General features: G+C 42.0%; 1 protein-coding gene across 17 annotated transcripts in view; it reads left to right on the top strand.

Moving 5' to 3' along the window:
* The window catches only part of GRIP1 (glutamate receptor interacting protein 1), a 386720-nt gene that overhangs the window by 270705 nt on the left and 93385 nt on the right, over positions 1-22630 (top strand). For 15 of the 17 annotated variants that reach the window (XM_069974745.1, XM_069974727.1, XM_069974717.1 and 12 more), the window contains one exon: positions 4306-4451. The exons of the other annotated variants lie outside the window; for them this stretch is intronic. In XM_069974745.1, the coding sequence (XP_069830846.1) occupies positions 4306-4451 (146 nt within the window). The remainder of the gene's footprint in view (positions 1-4305; positions 4452-22630) is intronic. 17 annotated transcript variants of the gene reach the window in all.

Below are 22630 nucleotides of genomic sequence, written 5' to 3'. Positions count from 1 at the left end.
TGCATAGATGTCAGGGCTCACCTGAAGATCCTACTTTAAACCAGTCCAACACTGTCTGCGTAGGCCCCACTCCTGAGCCCCTGTGCACAGCCAGACAGTCTGCCCAAGTGGTCTGACTGCCACTGGCCCAATAAGCCTTTACTATCACTGAATAGGTTAGGGTGCTCTGATCATACACCCTTTACTTTCTAGATATGCCCTCCTGTTTCCGGGATGTGTAAAAATATAGTAGTTTGACTAATTTGGTGGTTGAGGACTTATTTTAATAATGGGAGTGAATATCAGGTGATATTCTGGATTACAGTCAGGAGTATATAAGGCATACATGCCCTTCAATGTAAAACATTCACACTCCCTGAGTGTATAATATCACCCATGACCTGATATTCACTCCCATTAATAAAGTTATTAGATATTCTTAAGCCCTTCTGACAATTCTCTGAATTGTGAAAAAAATAATAAACCCTCATATCTGGGGGGGTAATGGGGAGTGGAAGGCAGGGGGGTATAATCAAGAAACTGTAAAAAAGTGTACAATCAGGACACCCTAAACTTTATAATGATAGTTACGTCTCATATATTTTGGGGTTGTTTCTCTTTAAATGGAAACTTTTAGCAGGTTAGACCAATGTAACCTGCTGATAGCTCCCTATTGCATATGAGGTGCTGAGGAGGGCATTAAGTCTCTTACCTTCAAACTCTGCGCCATTTCTGTGCAGTTTGTAGTTTTAATAAGGCTGCTTGGAGCACTGGCGGCAGAGGTACTGTCAGTAGCCCCACCCCCAGTGATCCAAGCGGCCTTACTAGATGCAGGATTAAACTAAATGGCGCAGAGGATGAAGGTAAGAGACTTAACGTCCTCCTCAGCACCTCAATAGCTTCCCTTTAAACCTCTTGCTTTGATGGTAAGTAGGTTTAGCTCTTTTGACCCAAAAGCAGAACTCTCATGTGTAAAACTGTCAATCACTCTATAAAATTGAGTTATTCTGGTTATGCAATCTTTTTAACAATTCCTTATTTCAATGCATTTATTGTATTTAATGTTTCAGTGACTGTGAAAAATTCCATACACAATGGTAAAATAACATTGATTATAGGGTTGTTCTATTAGCGTTAACTTACAGGAGTAAAGATTTACCATCAGAATTAAACTAGGAAAATCTTGCCTGTAATGACCTTTTTAAGACCTGCCAATGATATTCAATAATCTGTATGTGGTCTTTTCAGCAGTAGTCTGTTGTGTAGTGTTCTGCTGACAATGGAGAGCCCTGATACTAAAGAGGCAGATAGTAAATTTCCCCCAATGTGTAACAAGGATCTTAATGCCGCAAAGAGTGCTTTAAGTGGTTCCTATGCCATTGTAATCAAATAGTGGTACATGGGTACAATAAAAAGCACACATGCAGAAATGCATGCTTTTGGCTATAAGTTTGTGACAGGTTACATAGCACTTACAATCTCTCTCCTGTCCGGCCTCCCTGCTTTGTTCTTTACTACAGCAGCCCAGAACTTCTAATGTGAGCAGAACATGATTTCATGACATGCAGTCTGTATGTTGGTGAGGGGTGGGGACCTAATGGGGCATCTACCTAATGGAGTTGAACCTGTCTAATGAGGGCATCTATCTAATTTAGGACCTGTCTAATGGGGGAACCTGTTAAATGGGGAAATTACCTAATGGGGAGAAACCTGTCTTAAAGGCACATCTAGCCAATGTGGGAAATTACTTTACTATAGCATCCACCTAAGCTGGGGGGGGCAGGGCCGTAGTAACAGCTGCTGCGGCGGCGGCGGTACTGAACCTGAAGACGCCCCATCTTCACTCATCAATTAGCACCATGATTTTCTAGTTTCTGAACATCATATTGATATCTGATCAGTCTTAGGCCACGTTCCCACATTTACTGTACGACACCACATGCAGCCAAAACCAGACCCTAATGCAGTAACCAATAGGCATAAGGCCAATAATCCAGGTAACAGCACATGACTACTGGGGAAGAAATGGGAATGTGGTTTCAGCCACATAGAAACATTGTCTGAATCACGTTTTTAACCATAAGCAGTCTGCATATTGTCTGAAGGAATTCTCACCACAGAATTGGTAGATTGGTAGGTAATTGGTAGGCTCCAGACGTCACATTTACCACCGCCACACCAGACCTGACCAATACCGCCATACTGTGACTGAATAACACAGCCATAACAGACCTAACCAATACCGCTGTACGGTGACTGGGTACCACCCATACCAGACTTGACCAATACAACCATATTGTGACTGGATAACACCGCCCCACCAGAACTGAGTAATACCGCCATACTGTGACTGGATAACACCGCCATAACGGACCTGAACAATACCGCCATACTGTGACTGGATAACACCGCCATACCAGACCTGAACAATACCGCCTTACTGTGAATGGATAACAACACCAAACCAGACCTGACCAAAATCACCATACTGTGACTAGATAACACCGCCATACCAGAACTGACCAATACCACTATAACCTCCACCCCCACCCCACCCCTCAAAAGGACACCAGATTTATTGGCAAGTCTGAATGGGAGGTGGGAGACTAAAAAGATTAAAAAAAAAAAAAAGGTGCTGCCCTAGGCACTGGACCACAGGTGCCTAGTAGTTAATACAGCCCTGGGGGAGGGATGGGGTCAGGGATAGGGAGTCATCTACCTACTGGGTGCATCTACCTAATGACCTAATGGGGACAGTTAGTCTAATCACTTAGATGCTGTACAGATCCTGTATCACCACTGTATGGTTTCTGTATGTGGGAAATACTGTTCTGTGTATAGAGGTTTTATTCAGTAACACTATGGTGGTATTATCCAGTCACTATGTGGGTGTAATAGTAGTGGTCATGATGGCACGGCATTATTTGTCTGTTGTATAGTGGTGGTATTGAAGATTTTGGACTGTGTTTTTATATTAACAGTATCATGGTGTTATATAGTCACTGCAGTGGTAATATGTAATCCTTATGACTAGCATTTTTTTTAACCCCATTCTGCCTACAATCCTGGTGAACGACTATGCATACACTGCATGCATCACCACTCTCTTACATTCATGGTCTGTGTTGGGGGTTACAATACCCCCCAGGTGCTGGTAAGCCTTGCTAAATGCTAGCATAATTTAATTTTAGTGTATTCTGGCATCTAACTAGTGTTAAAGTCACCCTCCTTACTCTATGTGCGGCTCTTCGTACCATCCAAAATCATAGATACTGCACATTTGATATATACCTGTATAAAACTTGTCTGTTTTCTGCTTTAAAATTGCTGTATTCCATTGGTTGACAGTGTAACATATGCAGGGCTTCATGGCAGTTGGGGCCCCTCTCCCAAGAGAGCACAACTACCACGAAGCCCCGCCTAGGGGACACTGTTACCGAATAAATGAAGTGAGAGTAAGAAGTGAGGGGTAACAGTATCACTTTAAGTATATGTATCCAAACCCGGAGCGGCTATTGACTGCTTTAATCTGTATAAAATAGTACCACTTTGAAAGTGCCTGAAAAAGATGCATACATTCCTGAGGGCTTATTCCCACATACCGTGAAACACAGACAGGAAAGACCTGCAGTGGATTCTTTCCCCACTCAACATGGGCAAGAATGCACTGCAGGGCTTCCCTGTCTGTGTTTCACGGAACATGGGAATAATCCCTAAGGTCCTTGCACTTAAAGAGGTATTGCAGGGGGTATTTTTTGTACTCTTCCTTGTTCCCCTATCGTGGCCCTGTTGGACACCGCTGTAGCTACTAATTGGCTAAGTGGGCAATTCCTTGTGCTTACCTGACCACAGGGTTGTGCAGTGGGACAAGGCTCTGAGAGAACAGTGGCAGTGCGGAAGCAAGGAAGCGGAGTATAGGTTTTCTTTCTATTTGGTCTGTTTGATTGGTCTGTTTTTTGGACCATAAAACAGCAATTTATTGGCTGTTTTGCAGCTCAAAAAACAACCTTTAATATGGTGTGAACATAAATTTGTATTATAAAATTAAATTTGTAATATAATTTTTTTTTTTTTTTTTTTTTTTTACTTTAAAACATGCTTCTTGGTTTTAACATAGTATTATGGAGAATATCAAACCATGTTTTATTGCTAATGTTATACAACATTAGAGTGCTTTAGATAACTGTAAGTTGGCTTGACATTGTCACCCACTTTTGGTGAGACATCAATATATAACTGTACTTTTCAGGAATAATAATTTAATACTGTATATGCTTTCTGTGGTAAGACTTTTAGCGTCAATCTGACAGACCAGTGTTTTTACAGAAGTGACCAACTGAATGTGGGGGACTATATCAAATGCGTCAATGGCATCAACCTTACAAAATTTCGCCATGATGAAATCATCAGCCTCCTGAAGAATGTTGGCGAACGAGTGGTTCTTGAAGTCGAGTATGAGCTTCCTCCTGTGTGTAAGTAGCAGAGGTCATATTTAAAGCATGAAAATAATCAATTTTCCAATATATTTCATAAGTAACCAAAATAGTATAGTGTGACCAGCAGATCACTATGTATAATTATCAAGGCATTATCTATGCTTTGCATTTGGTCCTCTCACGCTTCAATAAAATATTATTAGGAGAATTTGAAGTTTGTGGTTGTGAGTCCCAATGTGGACAGGGACAGATTGGAGTGATGACGAACTCAATGCAGCACTGCGGAATGTGTTGAATATGTTGGCACTATTTAAATAAAGGAATTATTATTAATTATCAGGAATGGAGCAGATGGCTTTAAAGTGACACTGTCACCCCCTTTGTGCATTCTGACATCTCTACACCGGTGTAATGGGTAAATTTAGCGGTTTTCACACCTTATTTTATAACATACGTCATGCTGCTAAAAAGTGTCCTTTTATCAACTGCAGATTGTGTTAAGTGGGCGGGGCCTCGTGGCATTAGCGCCACTTAGCCCCACCCACAATGCCACAGTTAGCCCCGCCCCCTCGTCACCCATTGGAACAGGCTGGCAAAAGGTCTAGATCCCACCCCCTTTACGGTGGCCAACCAATGGGTGTCAAGGGGGCGGGGCTACGACGACGTGGTCACACCCACTTTATACAATCTGCCGTTGATAAAAGGACACTTTTTAGCACCATGACGTATGATATGAAATAAGGTATGAAAACCGCTGAATTTACTCTTTACACCTTTGTAGAGATGTCAGGATGCACAAAGGGGGTAACAGTGTCACTTTAAGTATTACCACTATTATGTACAATGTAAATGCAGGAGGTGCCATTTTGCCATTGTGTTTGCAGTTTAGATAAAGTGGCTCTCTGCATTGGACAATCTCTACTTGCTAGAAGAGTAATCAAACATGTGCCCCCACTCTCCTATACAGGGCCATCTAGTGATCAACTGTAATCTCTATGGAGATCATCTGGTAGGAAGTGTTGAGTTTCCTTGCAGCACCACCATAGAGGTAATGACATATTACACAGTGCCAGTTCACATCAATGTTCTGTCTGTGTAATGCAGAATAAGACAGGTTGTCAAGAGATGCTCTTTGTAACTCACATGGGAAATTGAAAATGGTCTGACTTCATCCATTCATTAAAAGTATGGACATTTTATAAATGCATGGTCCTGACTACTTTCAACTTTATATTGAAGATACTGGCTGACCTGTTGGGGGTCTGAGGCACTCTGCATGTCCAGCACATAACCCCAGGACTGTTTATAACCACATATAGACCACATATAGACCAGATATAGACAAGCGAGCAGTTATTCCTTTTGTAACCCCTCTCTGACTAAGAGATAAGGACTCTCCAAAATTATTTCAACATTCCCTAATTGGGTATATGAAAATGTGAACTGTAATCTGAACAACCCCTTTAAGGACCTACAGTATAATGTACAAAGCACCTTGAAAACTTGTATTTCAGGGGCCAGAGTGAATGAGTTAATGGCCCGATGAGTTAAATGACCATAGTATGTCCATTTTATTAATTATGAAAATTTGCCCGGAGTTTCACTTTAATTATTCTTCACGCTGAGCATGGTTCCTCAGCATCAAGATTAATTGAGTTTAAAGTTAAATCCTGGTTAAAAGGAATTCTATGAACTTGAATTTTTTTTAAATTGGTCACTGGCACTGACACTTACATGTTCTGTAGTTTTGTTCATAATTTCAGATCTGCAATTACAAACAAATTTTTAGGACCCATTGATTTCAGTTGGGCTTTTCAGACAGTCTATATATTTACAGATGGGCAATGTGCAAAAATTGCATTGACAAAAATGACTGTAGTACTTTTCTAGTCCAGATCATAATTGTGGCACAGACTGTCAAATAGAATTCTATTAGAGCATCCGGCATTAAATATTATATTTGTAATGTCTGCAAATCTATAAATATGGATGAGCAATAATTTTAAACTATTTCCACTAACACCTGCCCCCTTTTTGCTGACCTGCAAAAAATACGGATTATGGATACATTACGGACTAATTTTATGTGCATTGTGGACGATTGCAGACATCATATACGTGCCTGATCGTGTGAATGTAGCCTAAGGCTGCATTCCCACGTTCCGTGATCCTAACGGATCACGGACGTGGAATGCATGTACCGGAGTCCCCCCGCGCCCGGAAAGCATCTGTAATTAGATGCTGGGAGCGGGGGAGACTGTATTCATAAGCGCCGCGCTGTAGTAACAGCACCGTGCGGCTGATTCATTACAGCGCTGCGCTTATGAATACAGTCTCCCCCGCCCCCCAGCATCTAATGCTGTCCGGGCGCGGGGGGACTCCGGTACATGCATTCCACGTCCGTGATCCGTCAGGATCACGGAACGTGGGAATGCAGCCTTAGGGTCCTTTTACAAAGAAGGATTATCTGCCAAAGATTTGAAGCCAAAACCAGGAATGGATTTGAAAAGAGGAGAAATCTCAGGCTTTCCTTTATGACCTGACCTCTGTTCATAGTCTGTTTCTGGCTTTGGCTTCAAATCTTTGGCAGATAATCTGTCAGATAATCTTTCTGTGTAAATGGACCCTTATGGTGCGTTTACACAGACAGATTTATCTGACAGATTTTGGAAGCCAAAACCAGGAGCAGATTATAAACAGGGATCAGGTCATAAAGGTAAGACTGAGATTTCTCCTGTTCTCAAATCCATTCATGGCTTTGGCAACCAAAATCTGTCAGATAAATCTGTGTGTGTAAACGCAGCATTAGGCATGCACATTTAGTAGCCACATTGTAGATCTCTCATTGAACTGGCAATATGTTTCCATTTTATGTGTGATCTAGGTATATTACACAGAAAGATTATCTGTCAAAGATTTGAAGCCAAAGCCAGGAATGGATTTGAAAAGATGAAAAATCTCAGTCTTTCCTGTATGACCTGATCTCTGTTCATAGTCTGTTTCTGGCTTTGGCTTCAAATCTTTGGCAGATAATCTGTCAGATAATCTTTCTGTGTAAATGGACCCTTATGCTACGTTTACACGGAACGATTATCGGGCGAATTTTCGCGATAATGATCGAATTCGATAAATCGTTAATTTTGATCTTTTAACATGTTCTTAAATCGTTGTCCGTCGTTCGCAAAAAATTCGCCGATCGTTCCGTGTAAACAGTCGTCGTGCGATAGTCCGGCAGCTCGGCCCCCCGCTCATCCGCAGCCCGGGCCCCCGCTCATCCGCAGCCCCCTGCGTCTGCTCGATCGCCGCCGCTGCTCCAATCGCCACCCCCGCTGCTCCAATCGCCACCCCCGCCGCCGCCATGATCGTCACCCCTGCTGCATCTCTGATCGCCCCCCCCCCCCCCCCGCTGCCGCCGCTCTGATCGCCTCTGATCGCCTTCTTCAGCCAATCAGTGCTCCTCTTCAGCACTGATTTTCTGAGGAGGAGCTGTTTGAAATTTACGGCTCCCCCTTCAGCCAATCAATGCACGGCAGCACTGATTGGCTGAAGAGGAGCCGTTTGAAATTCCCGGCTCCCCTCTTCAGCCAATCAATGCACTGAAGAGGGGAGTCGGGGATTTCGAAGACATGCTACGCGGAGCAGGTAACGTATGCTCGCAGACGGGGCGGCGGGGGGGTGGCGATCGGGGCGGCGATCAGAGCGGCGGGGGTGGTGATCGGGGCGGCGCAGGGGGCTGCGGTTGACCGGGGGGCCGGGCTGCGTGCGTGCGATCGCAAAACGAACGCAAAACGATTTTTCCGTATGATATATCGTACCGTCTAGATGCTGATCGTTATGAAAAAAAAAATCGTTACTCCGACATCGTTAATCGTACGATCGGGCCAATTATCGTTCCGTCATTAGTCTGTAGTGTTGTGTATGTAAACAATAAGATGTACCACCTGTTGAGTCTGTCAGTCACAGCTTTTCCATGACTCAGGATATGGGTATACAAGAATCTGCACCTAGCCATATTGTTTGGAAGGGGTTTGCGCTGAAATAAATTCCTATAATAACTGTAACCTATTTCTCTTCACATCTGACACATATGCTAATCTAAGGATTCAGTGGCGCGCTGCCCTACAGGGTGTTTATGCTAAGTGTCTTTGTGAAGCCTTAGTGATAATTCTTGAGGCACTGGATCTGTCTATAAATGGATATGTTGGTGCTTATCTCCAGATTTGAGAATTAGTTTTCCTTCTTCCAGTTCTTCTTTTGCTTTGCTCTTTATGCAGAACAAGTGACCTCAGCCCACATCCCCTGCTCCGCTTCTGTTCCTCTGTGTGTTTTCTTTAATTATTTAGAAGCAAGGGCTGAGCTGTGCAAGCTTTTCTGCCATTTGATGTTTTCATTTCACCAGCCGCAGGAAGCAGAGCCGGTGTTTCGTCTTGTAAATGAAGCATGAAAATCTAAATACTTTATGCTTCAAGCTCTTATTTATTGCATGTCTGCATAGCCCGAACATGAGCTGCTTTCTCCTGGTGTTTTCCTTCAAAAGCATTCTTCTTTCAGTACCTATGAAGGCTTTAATATTTGCTGACTTTTTCCAATATCTCATTGCAGTGGTCAGATAGAAAAAAAATTAGAAACGGCAGGAAGTTGCTCTGTATCTGTTTGCAAAAGTATTATTTAAGTGATCAGACGACCACATTGTAAAGTCTCCTAGTGGGAGCAAATAAATAAAGCAAAATAGAGTTTGTTAAAGGGGTTGGCCACTTTATCCCTTTGATGACCAGGCCAATTTTCGTCTTTGTGCTTTCGTTTTTTTTCCTCTTTAAAAGGCCATTGTGCTTGCATTTTTTCACCTACAGACCTATATGAGCCCTTATTTTTTGTGACACCAATGGTACTTTGCAATGACAGGTTTTTCTATAAAATATGCAGTGAAACCTGAAAAATTATTTTCACAGTGAAATTGAAAGGAAAACACATTTTTTTTTTATTTCGGGGGCTTTCATGTCTACACTGTTCACCCTATGGTAAAACTGACATATTATGTATGTTCATCAAGTCGGTATGATTACAACGATAGGCAACTTATATATATACACAGTAACGTTTATTTGACTGCTTTAAAAACATTAAAACTTTTTTTTTAAAAAACTAAATGTTCTTAAAATTGCTCCAAAATTATCTTTATAACTCTTATATTTTTTGGTCTATACTTTATGTACTTTCTATCGGTACCTTGCTTGCGTACATGTGACTTGTTGATCACTTTTTATTACAATTTTCTGAATTTGATACATCCAAAAATCAGCAATGTTGCACATTTTTTTGTGTTTACGCCATTTACCGGGCAAGATCAGTAATGCCATAATTTAATAGTTTGGGTGATTCTGCAGCGTTACCTGATATATTTATTTACTTATTCTTATTTATAAAATAGGAGAAGGGGGGTGATTTAAACTTTTATTATGGGATTTTTTAGTGATAAAAAGAACCTCTTTCCTGGGAGACTTATATAATAACTCTAATAATCTCTCATCGAGATCAATGCGGTATGTTTGTACCGCACTGATCAATGAGATCAGTGCTTGATTACTATCGGCTGCTGGTGCCTATAGTAAGCAATTGCTGAGCCATTGCGGTGCTGTGCCCCGGCCAGATGCATGGATTGCCCCTTAACAATCGCATTACAGGGGGATGAAGGGGGGAGATATGTTTTTCTCAGGCATGGTTACATTGTTACCATGGATTTACTACATCTGCTGAAAGATTATTTGAAGCGTCTACTATTCTTTTCACTATTTTATTATTTTGTTTCTGATTTTTTCCCCAACTAAACTCACACTGTGTCCGCTTTTACTTATGTACAATTTCCTAGGAACACTTCCCTCCATGACCTTATTTACTCCATTAACCTATTTAAAGGTTTTAATAATTTCTCCCCTTTCTAACTGTACATTTTGAAGTTTTTAATTATAATTTTCAATGTAATTGATTAGCATTTTATTGCATTAAATAAGTATTTGTTACAATAGAATATTTGATACAGAAACAGTTATTAGCTTTACCTGAAGTCAGTTGTTCACCAAGTTTGCACACACTGCAGAAGGGATTTTGTCCCTCTCCTCCATACAGATCTTCTCTAGATCTTTCAGGTCTTGGAGCTGAGGCTGGGAAACTGATTTTCTATTGGGTTCAGGCCTGGAGACTGGTGTATTCCAGATGTGTTCTCATTAGAGCTCTATACAACAGGATACACCACATGTGACCTACCCTAATATATATTTCCTACTTACAATTATAATAGCATACATATCCAAAAACAGATACACACATGCATGCACACACACCACTTGGATACACTCTTTCTTACACAGTTAGACACAAATCGGTGAGTGCACCTATAAGCTTTTTGTGCATTTTATTTTTTGCGATTGCTAGAATTCGCTTTAAGCCTTAACCCTTCTTCCTCAGGATGCAGGAGCTAGATTTCTACGGCTAGGGGACACCAGGTTGCTTCACAAGTGTGGTTCCAGTCTGAGTATCGTCTGCTGCCGAGAACTAGGCAGTGCCTTTACTTGTGGTATGAACTGGAAAGGGGTCGGCACTCCGATCTCAGGTGGTGCCTGGGTAAGAAGTCAAACATCAAAGGAAGATCCCGGCACTCGCCAAATTCCTGCAAAGTGATTTATTGACTAGTGCATGTACAGACAGGCGGATAAGGACGCGTTTCGGCGTAAAGCCTTTCTCAACAAGCCTATCAGAAGCTATACATATCACAAATTTATACACATGGTAGGCGCTCAAATGTGGCGTCACAGCAGCTGAAATCAATGAAGAAGCTCCAACGTCATCAGAATAAGTCCGGGCCGATAGATCAGCTGAGTAGCCACGTGTCCCAAGGATTGTAAACAGCGGAGTCAGCTGATCGCCATGTCATCTTGTAGAAGTAATGCTACGAGAGCTGAACGGAAGAATAAGCTAAACAGGGGGCATGGCTCAGCGATCGATCCGCAATATACGTCATATAAATAGTGATAGTATAAATAGTGATGTGAACTATAACCTAAACATATAAGCTAAAAACAGCCAGACAAAATACAGACTTAGTATACAAACATACAAACTTATACAAATTGTTAGTGAAAACGTAGTTAGCAATACTGTATCACATAAGTATCCTACATTAACCTTCTACTGTCTCGTTATTTTCATTGTTTTCCAAGAGACCTATCTAGAAAAAGAATATAAGGATTAGCTGATAGCAAAAGTGATACAAAAAGAATGATTACAACTACATAAACATATAAATAAATAAATAAATAAATAGATTAATAAATAGATTACACGATGAATGACTCAATACAGCCTAAGTGAATGTAGTTAGATCATAATCTCTATTAAGACCCATAGGCTCCAAAGTTTGGAGCGTATGGATCCAAAACGCTTCTCTGCGGTGCAGCAATTTCTTAATATTGCCACCCCGTCTTGGTATCTGTACTTTTTCTATGACTTGGTAACGTAGTTGTGCAATATTGTGATGTGCTTCTTTGAAATGATGAGGTATAGGTAAGAGCCAGTTGCCACATCTGATAGTAGATTTGTGTTTTGAAATTCTGTCTTTTATGGACTGAATAGTCTCACCGACATAAAATTTACCACAAGGGCATGTGATGATATAGATTACATTTTTACTATCACAAGTGAACTGGCCCTTAATCTGATAGCTCTTACCCGTCAAAGGATGGCTGAATGTACTGCCCTTTTGGACGTTATTACATTGGGCACATCTAAGACAGGGAAAACATCCTGACATCCTCGTAACTATTGACGTTGCGAGTTTGTACACGTCGATTGAACATCATAAGGGACTAGAGGCAGTAAAGTGGCTCCTTGATGTGAGCACATATACTCCTGATGAAAAAAGTTTTTTTCTTGATTTACTCACAGTGGTCCTATATGAAAATTATTTTATGTTTAAGGACACTTATTATTTACAGAAAAGAGGCTCGGCGATGGGGTCGAACGTGGCCCCCCCCCTACGCAAATGCCTATATGGCTTATTTTGAAGAGAAGTTTGTATACTGTAATTTTTTGTTTTTACAGCACGCCAAAATATGGCGTCGATATATTGATGATGTTTTTTGCGTTTGGGGGGGGGCCACCTGAGACCCTTATTGCCTTCATTACTTATTTGAATTCTATTTGGCAGGAGTTGCAATTTACTTACACTAGTGATCATGTGTCCATCAGTTTTTTGGACGTAATGGTAACCAAAGATGTACAAGGTCATTTTACAACAGACTTATTCCGTAAGTCCACAGATAGGAATAGCCTCCTACACTATACTAGTTCGCACCCCCTTTCTATGAAAAAGTCTATCCCGAGATCGCAGATCCAACGGGTCAACCGGCTGGTTTCTGACCCTGCTGTCCGACAGGTACGTGTAAATGAGATGAAAGACCGCTTCTGCGATCGGGGATACCCAGTACAAGTACTTAATGAGGCTAATACACCTAGGCCCCCTAGAGTACGAGATCAGCACAAGAGAATCCCTTTTGTAAGAGAATACCACCCCTACAGTGTAAAGGTGGATAACATCATTAAAAAGCATTGGCACATACTGAGACAGGCACACCCAGAGATAGAGGAATTTCATGATGTCCCACTGATATGCAATAAACGCGCCCCTAACTTGCACAACACTCTGGTGAGAGCAGATAGTTGTACTAGTAATGAGAGAAACGATCAAAGGGTATTTATGCAGAGAAAACTGGGTACGTTTCCCTGTCTTAGATGTGCCCAATGTAATAACGTCCAAAAGGGCAGTACATTCAGCCATCCTTTGACGGGTAAGAGCTATCAGATTAAGGGCCAGTTCACTTGTGATAGTAAAAATGTAATCTATATCATCACATGCCCTTGTGGTAAATTTTATGTCGGTGAGACTATTCAGTCCATAAAAGACAGAATTTCAAAACACAAATCTACTATCAGATGTGGCAACTGGCTCTTACCTATACCTCATCATTTCAAAGAAGCACATCACAATATTGCACAACTACGTTACCAAGTCATAGAAAAAGTACAGATACCAAGACGGGGTGGCAATATTAAGAAATTGCTGCACCGCAGAGAAGCGTTTTGGATCCATACGCTCCAAACTTTGGAGCCTATGGGTCTTAATAGAGATTATGATCTAACTACATTCACTTAGGCTGTATTGAGTCATTCATCGTGTAATCTATTTATTAATCTATTTATTTATTTATTTATTTATTTATATGTTTATGTAGTTGTAATCATTCTTTTTGTATCACTTTTGCTATCAGCTAATCCTTATATTCTTTTTCTAGATAGGTCTCTTGGAAAACAATGAAAATAACGAGACAGTAGAAGGTTAATGTAGGATACTTATGTGATACAGTATTGCCAACTACGTTTTCACTAACAATTTGTATAAGTTTGTATGTTTGTATACTAAGTCTGTATTTTGTCTGGCTGTTTTTAGCTTATATGTTTAGATTATAGTTCACATCACTATTTATACTATCACTATTTATATGACGTATATTGCGGATCGATCGCTGAGCCATGCCCCCTGTTTAGCTTATTCTTCCGTTCAGCTCTCGTAGCATTACTTCTACAAGATGACATGGCGATCAGCTGACTCCGCTGTTTACAATCCTTGGGACACGTGGCTACTCAGCTGATCTATCGGCCCGGACTTATTCTGATGACGTTGGAGCTTCTTCATTGATTTCAGCTGCTGTGACGCCACATTTGAGCGCCTACCATGTGTATAAATTTGTGATATGTATAGCTTCTGATAGGCTTGTTGAGAAAGGCTTTACGCCGAAACGCGTCCTTATCCGCCTGTCTGTACATGCACTAGTCAATAAATCACTTTGCAGGAATTTGGCGAGTGCCGGGATCTTCCTTTGATGTTTACTTGTGGTATGGCTTCACTAGTGCTATGTGCAGAAGAAACCCAGGACTGTGTGAAATGCAAGCTGAGCCTGTCTACCTCCAAGGCCAAGATGGGCTCAACCCTTAAAGGGTTAAAGGGTACATGTCTTGATGCAGCTAGCTCCAAATTCATTGTGACTGGTTACTGTGGAAATATTATATGCCACTCATGCGCAAACCCCATTAATTAATAGAGATTGTACACAGAACCTGGCCAGCATGGGACATATCCACAGTAACGCGATCTTCGGCATACAGTCATGGCCAAAAGTTTTGAGAATTATACCAATATTAATTTTTACAAAGTCTACTGCTTCAGTTTTTAAAATGGCAATTTGCATATACTCCAGAATGTTATAAAGAGTGATCAGCTTAACAGCAATTACTTGCAAAGTCAATATTTGTCTAGAAAGTTATTGCTCCATTAACACAGGTGTGGGTGTTGATGAGGACAGGGCTGGAGATCAATCTGTCATGATTAAGTAAGAATGACACCACTGGACACTTTAAGAGGAGGCTGGTGCTTGGCATCATTGTTTCTCTTCTGTTAACCATGGTTATCTCTAATGAAACACTTGCAGTCATCATTGCACTGCACAAAAATGGCCTAACAGGGAAGAGTATCACAGCTAGAAAGATTGCACCTCAGTCAACAATCTATCGCATCATCAAGAACTTCAAGGAAAGTTTCCGTTGTTGCCAAAAAGGCTCTAGGGCGCCCAAGAAAGATCAGCAAGCGCCAGGACTGTCTCTTAAAAGTGTTTTAGCTGCGGGATCGGGCTACCAGCAGTGCAGAGCTTGCTCAGGAATGTCCTTGCTCAAGAATGTCCTCCAAGAGCAACTTCTCCCAACCGTCCAAGAGCAGTTTGGCGATCAACAATTCCTTTTCCAGCATGATGGAGCACTTTGCCATAAAGCAAAGGTGATAACTAAATGGCTCAGGGAACAAAACATAGAGATTTTGGGTCCATGGCCTGGAAACTCCCCAGATCTTAATCCCATTGAGAACTTGTGGTCAATCATCAAGAGACGGGTGGACAAACAAAACCAACAGATTCTGACAAAATGCAAGCATTGATTGTGCAAGAATGGACTGGACTGCTATCAGTCAGGATTTGGTCCAGAAGTTGATTGAGAGCATGCCAGGGAGAATTGCAGATGTCCTGAAGAAGAAGGGTTAACACTGCAAATATTGACTTGCTGCATTAACTCAATCTAACTGTCAATATAAGCTTTTGTTACTCATAATATGATTGCAATTATATTTCTGTATGTGATAGAAACATCTGACAAACACACATAAAAACCAGAGGGCAGCAGATCATGTGAAAATATAATATTTGTGTCATTCTCAAAACTTTTGGCCATGACTGTACATTGTAACTGCATACTGATAAAGAAATATTACACCTAACGATTATCGACCGTACTTGGCCTATTACCAGTTGTTCCGGAAATAATCATTTGATGTAATAGTGCCTGTTAAAAGACCATGATCGGCTTGCATGCACTATGATGATGATGATATGATCATGATAAAACGGTGGCTGCCTTCTGAGCTCCGCTCTGTGTGACAGTAGCAGTGGCGGCAGACCACTACTGACTTCAATGGGCCTCCATAGTTCCCTGCACACTCCCACTCCCCCACACCCCTGCCGCTCCCAAGATATTGAGTGAGAGATAATGTATGTTAAGGTGTGGGACAGAAACAGGAAAAGGGTCATAGAGGATCATCAGAATTTCAGTAAAGAAATGAAATAAAGGGAACAAAGTGAGAAATTAGAAGTTACACTTTATAACAGTAATTATATTCAGAGATGCCAGCACAATGGCGATGAAACTAGCTTTCTAGGTCAAGGGAGAGGGAAGCAGGAAAGCATCTGGAAGCTGAAAAGATGGATAAAGCAGGGATTGATTACTCATCAACTTCAGACATGCAAGCACACTTCAGAAAGTGACTGCACGCCAGATCTAGTGCACGCGACTCAGCGCTACATGAATGGAAGGTTATTACTGCACTTCAGACTAGAACGCTCTGCGAAGGCAAAATGACCCCTGTTAGCCTTAAAATGTTACAAAGTCTCTAATGTGCCTATGCTTAATATGCTTATGACCATTATTTACTCCCTTTTAAGCTGAATTCACACAGAGCATTTTATTTCACTTTCCTGCATTTTATATCCACATAGCATTTAAAATCAGTACTTTTCTAGGACTCTTCTAACTGCAATATTCCCCAATCTATCATGAATTTGCAGAATATAAAAAAAATATGAAAATCACAAGTGCAGTTATTTTAATAAAAAGTAGCTACATATAAGATAGAAAACAAAGTAGTGCAAAAAAAGCCTTCATTTCACCATTTGGGTTTGTTTCTTGCAGTTCTCAAAACTTTTTTTTTATTGTTGTTGTTAATATTATTATTGTTATTATTATTATTATTATTAGTTACGTTCCCTATAGCTGTGTAAAAGTGTGTCATCAGAAAATGACCTATTTAGGGATGGTCCGAACCTGCCAAGGTTCGGGTTCGTACGAACCTGAACTCTTGGAAATGATTCCTGCTGTCTGCCCGCTCCGTGGAGAGGGTGGATACAGCGGGAGGACTGCCTGGAAAACTGGGATACAGCCATAGCCATAGGCTGTATCCTAGTTTTCCAGGCGGTCCTCCCGCTGTATCCACCCGCTGCATGGAGTGGCCAGACAGCGGGAATCTGATGCCGAGCGTTCGGGTTCATACGAACCCGAACCTCGGCAGGTTCGGACCATCCTTAGACCTATTGTTTAAAAAAATGTTCAACATGAAAACTTAATTTAAATGTATTTTTGGTGATTTTTTTTTTTTCTTCAAATTTTCCTATCTGTATTTTAAAATAATATAGTATCCTGTAATCTTGAAGTTTCCATTCTGGCCACTAGGTTTAAAACATAACTGGACTTCTGTTTTGTTTGTGATGATGGGTAGCGGGCTGCTGGAAAGTGATCTCTACAAAATTACATTGAAAGCTGACACCAGTAGATGGCAAAGAAAATAGATAATGTTCTCGGGTCAGCCTTCCTTGTAGAATGACCTCTGCACAGCACACAGTGCATGCCTTCAAATATGCCCCATACAAACACTAGAGCCTGGAGATGTTTATTGTATCTGTGTACTTGGGCCAAAGATTGTTGCCCCCATAACTATATACTAAAAATAAAATCACACATATTAGAATATGGTCATGTTCAGCTATATGGAACTAATCAATAAAAACAAATCTAGGCAATAGGGATGGTCGGAAACTGCCGAACGCTCGGCATCAGAATTCCGCTGTCTGCCCGCTCCGTGCAGCGGGTGGATACAGCGGGAGGACCGCCTGGAAAACTGGGATACAGCCTATGGCTATGGCTGTATCCCAGTTTTCCAGGCGGTCCTCCCGCTGTATCCACCCTCTCCACGGAGCGGGCAGACAGCGGGAATAATTATCGAGAGTTCGGGTTCGTACAAACCCGAACCGAACTCTGTTCGGACCATCCCTACTAGGCAATAAAATCACTTTAAAGCATCACTGTCGTTAAAATTTTTTTGCTGAAATCAATAGTCCAGGCAATTTTAAGAAACTTTGTAATTGGGTTTATTAGGCAAATATGCCATTATCTGCATTTAAAAAGCCTTCTCCCAGGTCCCCCCCCCCTCCTCTCCTTTCTGTCATCTACTGTTTAGAATCAGGAAATCTCGACTGTTTTTTCATTAGTTGGATCCTGTCTGAGCTATGGACAGGGGAGGGGGGAGGAGGAAGGAGCTAGATTAGCGGGCAGCTGAGAGCCGAGAACAAAGAATTACTCAGCGGGGGAGCTATTCAGTGCTATTCAGAGGTCAGAGAGGTCAGTGGTGACTATCAGAGGAGTCCATGATGTGAACGTAAATTAACTCTTTGTTGTCCTGTTTTGGTGCCTCTACTTTCTCTCTTTATAGGAGAACAATGAAGACAGGGGGGGAGAGCTTCAAACTGCTTTTTCCATGATAAAAATTCATTTTTCAGCTAATAAACCCAATTACAAAGTTTCTTAAAATTGCCTGTACTATTGATTCCTTCACAAAAAAATGTAACGACCGTGACACTTTAAGGCATTTCTCAGGTATACTCTAGGAGGGGTGTTTAAGGCGTTATCTAGGTACCTTTCATGTATCCGTCTGTGGTTCCAGTTAATGGAAAAAAGGCTGTTTTCTCCAGTGAAAAGTGTCAGAAGATTTGCCAGATCTGCTGCAGGCTCGAATATCTCATAACTACACCTCCCATACCTGAGTTAAAGCGACTCTGTACCCAAAATCTGACCCCCCCAAACCACTTGTACCTTCCATTAACCACTTCTAATCCAAGATCTATCCTGGGGTTCGTTCGGCAGGTGATGCAGTTATTGTCCTAAAAAACAACTTTTAAACTTGCAGCCCCATGCCTAAAGGGAGTATCTGTGCCTTAACTTTGCACCACCCCTCCGTCCCTCCTCACCACCCTCTTCATCATTAGGAATGCCACTGGAACATTTTCTGCATGCTGAACATTGCACAGGTGCCTTAACGATCCAGCTCATGTGCCGGGCTGACACAGCTGACGAATAGAAGACAATCTGCCTGGAGCATTCCTAATGCACACACAATCTAAGCTCCGGCCGTTGGGCACAGGGCTGCTAGTTTAAAAGTTGTTTTTTAGGACAATAACTTGGTTATTGGTTAAACCGTATTAACTATGTAACTATGTAACTGCATCACCTGCCGAACGGACTCCAGGACAGATATTTGATTAAAATCAGCTATCCAAAGGTACAAGCGCCTTGGGGGGGGGGTCAGATTGTGGGTACAGAGTCGCTTTATGGGACTGGAGAGTAGGAGATGTTAAAGAGGATATCCAGAGAGCTGGAAAGGTTCTACCTTTTCTGCTCTCCAGCTGCTGCACTTCCTTTGTCTGCCCATCCATGCTGATAACTTCTGCCAGCAGTGATCAACAGTTGTCATATGTTACCAATGTTGCAGCGCCGTTGGGCAGCCTTGAAGATTGCATGCTGGCATGGCTCTGCCTGCGTGCAGTGCCCACATTATCTCCTGCCTTCCTCTCGTCTGCAGAAGTAAAATATGGACAGGAAGACAGAGGAAGTGGAGTGCCGTGTTCTCCAGATATTCCCTTTTAAAGCCCTCAGGAAAAAAAAGATGCAATGCCACACCAATTAAGGACAATAGTGGCATGGTTTCTGCAAAAATTAAAAAAAAAAAGTAGCTGTTTTTTATTTTTTATGAAGCTGTATGTTTTGCTTCATTTTTTTGTTACAAGTTTGAACTCATAAACAGCACTAAAACCACAGAGCTTAAAACATGCAGCATCAAATATGGTGTGAATATTGTACTTGTGAATGTACCCAAAATGTGTGTTTTGCATAAATCACGAACGTTGTTGCAATTTGCAACAGTGGCTGCAATTTATGCAAAACATATGTTGTATTTGAATGAATGGAACCACGGCCGTATCATATACAAATAGTATATGAAAAACTGACATGTCAGTTTTGTGCGGCCACTATTCATTGAATAGCGGCCGCACAGACATGTCAGTTCACACACTGGAGATTGTAGCTCTAGCATTATGATTTTCATATTTTATAACCGTATCAGTATGCACTTCACCTGCCAATTCCATGAGTATATGCACACTCTTTTTCAACATCACTATTAAGGTCAGGTGCAATAAAACCTAATGGACCAGTAACAGGCTGTATTTCACCTCACGTTTCTCATGCAAATTAGGTTTATTAAGACAAATTTTTTTTAGACCCTAAGGAGCATTAGCTTTTGCTTTCAGCATTACAACAATGTCTAAATGGCCATTAAAGGGGTAGTGCGGCGCTCAGAAATTATTAACAGAATAACACACATTACAAAGTTATACTTACTTTGTAATGTATGTTATGTCTGTGAATCGCCCCGTTCCCCGTGTCCCACCACCCCCGCACGTGTACCCGGAAGTGTGGTGCATTATACATTACCTGATCCGTGTCGAGGGCCGCCCGCCATCTTGTGCCGAACGTCATCTTCGGACGGACGGCTGAGTCGCTGCCGCCCGTCCCCCCTCCGCCGCGTCACAACTGTGCTCAGCCGCGATTGGCTAAGCACAGTTATGCTCAGCCAATCGCGGCTGAGCGTCGGATGAGGCTGCAGAGGGCGGCCGGCATTCGGGACAGTCGGAGCTGTTCGCCATCCGCCCAAAGAAGACGTCACTAGCTGAAGATCGGAGACGGGTGTCAGCACGTGACAGGTGAGTATAGCGCACCACACTTCTGGGTACACGGGTGGGGGTGGTGGGACACGGGGAAGGGGGCCATTCACAGACATAACATACATTACAAAGTTGTATAACTTTGAAATGTGTGTTAGTCTGTGAATAGTTCTTTACTGCCGCACTACCCCTTTAAAGGGGTAGTGCGGCGGTAAAAAATTATTCACAGAATAACACACATTACAAGTTATGCTCAGCACAGTTATGCTCAGCCAATCGCGGCTGAGCAGCTGATGACGCGGCCGGCACTCGGGAAGATCGAAGGTGTTCGGGCCGGCCGGCCGAAGATGACGTTTGGCACAAGATGGCGGACGCGTGTCGGCACGGATCAGGTATGTATAATGCACTACACTTCCGGGTACACGGGTGGGGGTGGTGGGACACGGGGAAGGGGGCCATTCACAGACATAATATACATTACAAAGTTGTATAACTTTGTAATGTGTGTTATTCTGTGAATAATTTTTTACCGCCGCACTACCCCTTTAACCTCTTAAGGACATATGACGTACCGGTACGTCATATGTCCGCACTTGCACTTCAAAGCGGGGCCGCGCGGCGGCCCCGCTTTGAAGTGCCGCGAGTAGCCCGGGACCGCTGCTATTAGCGGGCACGGTCTGATCGCCGTGCCCGCTAATTAGCTAATCGGAGGCAGCTGTCAAAGTTGACAGCTACCTCCGATTACCGGAGGCAACGTTTCCCTGGGGTCTAGTGGGGGAGATCGCTCCTCCGGGACCTTGTCCAAGATGGCGCCGTCCTCGGCTCGGCACTCGTTCGTTTTCGGCTGCAGCAGCCGAAAGCAAACGAGTGCCGATCTCATGGATCTCTGCAGCATATCTATGCTGCAGAGATCTCAATGAGAGATCCAAGTGTATATACTAGAAGTCCCCTAGGGGGGCTTCTAGTATATGTGTAAAAAAAAAAAATAGTGTTGTTAATAGTAAAAAGCCCCCTCCCCTAATAAAAGTCTGAATCACCCCCCTTTTCCCAGGTTTTAAATAAAAGTAAACAAATAAATAAATAAATAAACATGTTTGCTATCGCCGCGTGCGTAATCGCCCAAACTATTAATTAATCACATTCCTGATCTCGTACGGTAAACGGCGTCAGCGCAAAAAAATCCCAAAGTGCAAAATTGCGCATTTTTGGTCGCATCAAATCAAGAAAAAATGTAATAAAAAGCGATCAAAAAGACGTATATGGGCAATCAAGGTACCGATAGAAAGATCACATCATGGCGCAAAAAATGACACCTCGCACAGCCCCATAGACCAAAGGATAAAAGCGCTATAAGCCTGGGAATGGAGCGATTTTAAGGAACGTATATTGGTTAACAACGGTTTGAATTTTTTACAGGCCATCAGATACAATATAAGTTATACATGTTATATATCGTTTTAATCGTAACAACTTGAGGAACATGCATAACAAGTCAGTTTTACCCCAGGGCGAATGGCGTAAAAACACATTTCCCCCAAATAAAAGAAATGCGTTTTTTTTTTCAATTTCACCACACTTTGAATTTTTTTCTGGTTTCGCAGTGTACTTTATGCAAAAATTCAGCCTGTAATTGCAAAGTACAATTAGTGACGCAAAAAATAAGGGGTCATGTGGGTTTCTAGGTGGAAAAATGCAAGTGCTATGACCTTTTAAACACAAGGAGGAAAAACCGAAAATGTAAAAACGAAAATGGGCCATGTCCTTAAAGGGTTAAAGTGAATCTGTTACCCTCTTACTGCCTACCGAGCTGTCTACACTGCTGGATAGATATCAATCAAAGCATTCTGATAATACCTTTGTTTCCTGTGTTTTTACATTTATAAAAAAAACACTGTTGTTTGTGCTGTGAATTGTGTCAAAGAGGCAGAACCTATCTTACCTGGGCCCTGGCACCATTACGCCTCTCTGTGCTGTGCAGGCACACCGATGAGGCATTGTGCTGCTAGTGCCCAC

The sequence above is a fragment of the Dendropsophus ebraccatus genome, chromosome 1 (genome assembly GCF_027789765.1).
Source record: "Dendropsophus ebraccatus isolate aDenEbr1 chromosome 1, aDenEbr1.pat, whole genome shotgun sequence".
Classification (NCBI taxonomy): domain Eukaryota; kingdom Metazoa; phylum Chordata; class Amphibia; order Anura; family Hylidae; genus Dendropsophus; species Dendropsophus ebraccatus.
Note: the sequence above shows the minus strand (reverse complement) of the source record. Positions and strands in the feature narration are given on the sequence as shown.